The 2,500-nt window shown below is 43.1% G+C and overlaps 2 protein-coding genes across 4 annotated transcripts in view; one reads left to right on the forward strand and one right to left on the reverse strand.

Annotated features, from left to right (window-relative positions):
- Positions 1-2,500, forward strand: part of LOC138042970 (snaclec coagulation factor IX-binding protein subunit A-like) — a 68,671-nt gene that overhangs the window by 20,119 nt on the left and 46,052 nt on the right. The gene's annotated exons all lie outside the window — the stretch shown is intronic.
- LOC138041775 (aldehyde dehydrogenase family 16 member A1-like) overlaps positions 1-2,500 on the reverse strand; it is a 9,875-nt gene that overhangs the window by 733 nt on the left and 6,642 nt on the right. Inside the window, exons 4-6 of the mRNA XM_068887485.1 lie at positions 1,818-2,022; positions 785-970; positions 1-405 (exon numbers count right to left, since the gene is read on the reverse strand). The exon at positions 1-405 is cut by the window's left edge and continues 733 nt beyond it. Of these exons, the coding sequence (XP_068743586.1) occupies positions 106-405; positions 785-970; positions 1,818-2,022 (691 nt within the window). The 3' untranslated portion in view covers positions 1-105. The remainder of the gene's footprint in view (positions 406-784; positions 971-1,817; positions 2,023-2,500) is intronic.

Consider the following 2,500-nt stretch of genomic DNA (forward strand, 5'->3'; position numbering starts at 1 on the left):
CTCCTTCTTAGCTCTTTCTTTCCTCCGAAACCCCACATACAAACTCTTGCTATGTAAGCAAGTCAACCACACTAATGCACTGCGGTGCGCTGCGCTGTAGTCGCATTAATTCGCAAAGATGTCTCCCATTGAAAGCCAGATGTTCTTGCATTCATTCGCATGAAAGAGAAACTCCTCCCCATGTCCCTGCGAGTTGTCAAACCAATCTCGGCTTTGACCGCAGTTAACAAAGGTGCGCTTAACGTTCACTGCTGAGGACCATTCCACGAATTTGCTTCCCTCCGCGGTGCCAAAGTACCACATGGCCTGCACATCCTGATGCTCAGACAGGTATTTGGTTAAATGATCCCTGTCACCTGTCACTATGTTGACAACTCCACCAGGTAGATCAGATGTGTCAAAGATCTGGCAAATGGAGAATACATCGAAATTTTTTATGGAGGTGCAGCCTCAACCTTTGCAGCTAACTATGTTTTCTACGTAACAGTGGTCATTTTTCTTTCATTTACTTTCTTTTCGGGTTTAATCGTAATTACTTTCCCAACGATTGAATGGAAACTGATATCACCGGAGCGAAGCTAGTAATGGTTTGTCCGGTGTCGTCCATGCTAAAGTCAGAAAAATGTAGAAATAGTAATGGCGTTGATTACATTCGACACCGCTCCAGCAAGACAACTTCCCAGCGAGGTACAAAAAAATGCGGCCCACTGAACAATTCAAATCGTTCCGTTACTAAACCATATGCATGCACATCTAGTCAAAAACACTTTCCAAAACGTGATACCTGGTACATGTCTACCGCGACCACTGGATTTTTCTGACTTGGTATAATGACCACTGTGTTTCCTCGAATGACTGCAGGAGCCAAAAGGGAAACGAACGCTAGCAAGGGGCAGGTATCTGGACAAGCGATGCCAATCACTCCAACAGGCTCATGGATCTTGACAGTTGCGCCGTAGAATGGGGTTTCCTTGTACGGTTGAAATAATCACGTCAAATATTACCTTTAGTCTCCAAGAAAAATGCTAAAAAATTACCAACGTTATTCAGGTATAATATTAAGTGAGATTGTATGTTTTAGGCTAGGTGAATGAAGGAAAGTGATATATATTTTTGATGATACAAGACGGTTCTACTCCTGCTAGGAACACTGGGACTTTTTCCGAGTTAATTTGAGATATTTACCCAGGAAGCTCCACTCACCCGGAAGTGGTTTTCAGGGAGGTTCTGCATCCGTATCAAATTGGAATTAGAGTTGCTTATCTTTGAGGAGCCTGGGGAAAACCGGATAACCCGGTGAAAAACCTCGCGGAGCAGAGTAAAGAACCACCAACAAACTTACCCAACACATGGCCATGAGTCTGGAAACCGAACCCGGGCTACATTGGTGGGAAGCCAGTGCAACGTTTTTTTGACGTTTGGAGGGTATGTTACATTGGGTGATGTTGCATGCAACCTGTCTCAAAAAGTCATAGTCGAAAAAACCTCAGACGATCAGACAGGTTGCATGCAACATCACATAATGTAACATACGCTGCAAACGCCAAAAACGTTGCGCGTCAAGTTGCAGAAACCGTTGCGGAAAGTAGAATTGAAATCTACACTTTCGCCAACGTTTTACACGACGTTTCAAAGTGATCATCGAAAACTGGGCAAGTTGCAAGAAGCGTTTCTAAGTGTAACACCCTTAAAGCAGCTTGTTTCGCAACGTGAGAACTTTCGTCGCGAAAGATGTTTGAAGAAAAATTGCCCAGAGTAACAGCGGCTTTTAATCACTACAGCCCTCAATCTCCCCTTGCGATAAAAATCAAACTCGCCTGTACGGTGCCTCCATATTTATCTGCGTAAGCACCCCAGTAAAACAAGCGCTGAATTGTGATGTCCACTTCTTTGTTAGCTTCTTGTATGGAACAGCCCGTCATACCACATAACCTCTGGCTTAACTCACTGTGTCGCAGCTCCAAATTCTCTGCCATGTAGTACACAATCTGAGCCCTGTTGTGTGCAGCCCTTTTACCCCATCTATAAAGAAACGACGAACGAAATAAGGTATGTTCAGTTGCCTGTTGTAGACACTCAACGAAATTACTTGATTCCGATTGGACCATGGAAGTACAATTTTATCCCAGCATAAGAGCATCAGAGTTCTACGAAAATACCAAGTGATTTCCTTTAAATAAAATAGAATTTGAGGCGCTGCGGTAACTCTCCCTGTTGTATTATTTAATGATGCTGAACAATAGAAATTAATAAGGACAACAATAGCTCTGCCCTTGTGAATTAAAACATTCTCCAGCAAGTTTTTCATGTCGTTTCTGTTCCATAAACTTGTAAAACTGTTTGAATCTTGGAAGCAGCTTTTTCAAACAGCCAAGTAGATTACGTTTTTCGGATTTTCGTGGCAGTTGAGCCTTCCGCTTGACTTCAACGAATTTCCTTCCAGCGTGGCTGATTACAACTGAGATAATAGATAGAGCGGAGCTCCACTATAATCAACATC

Source organism: Montipora capricornis, chromosome 3, assembly GCF_036669925.1.
Source record: "Montipora capricornis isolate CH-2021 chromosome 3, ASM3666992v2, whole genome shotgun sequence".
NCBI classification, from domain to species: Eukaryota; Metazoa; Cnidaria; class Anthozoa; order Scleractinia; family Acroporidae; genus Montipora; species Montipora capricornis.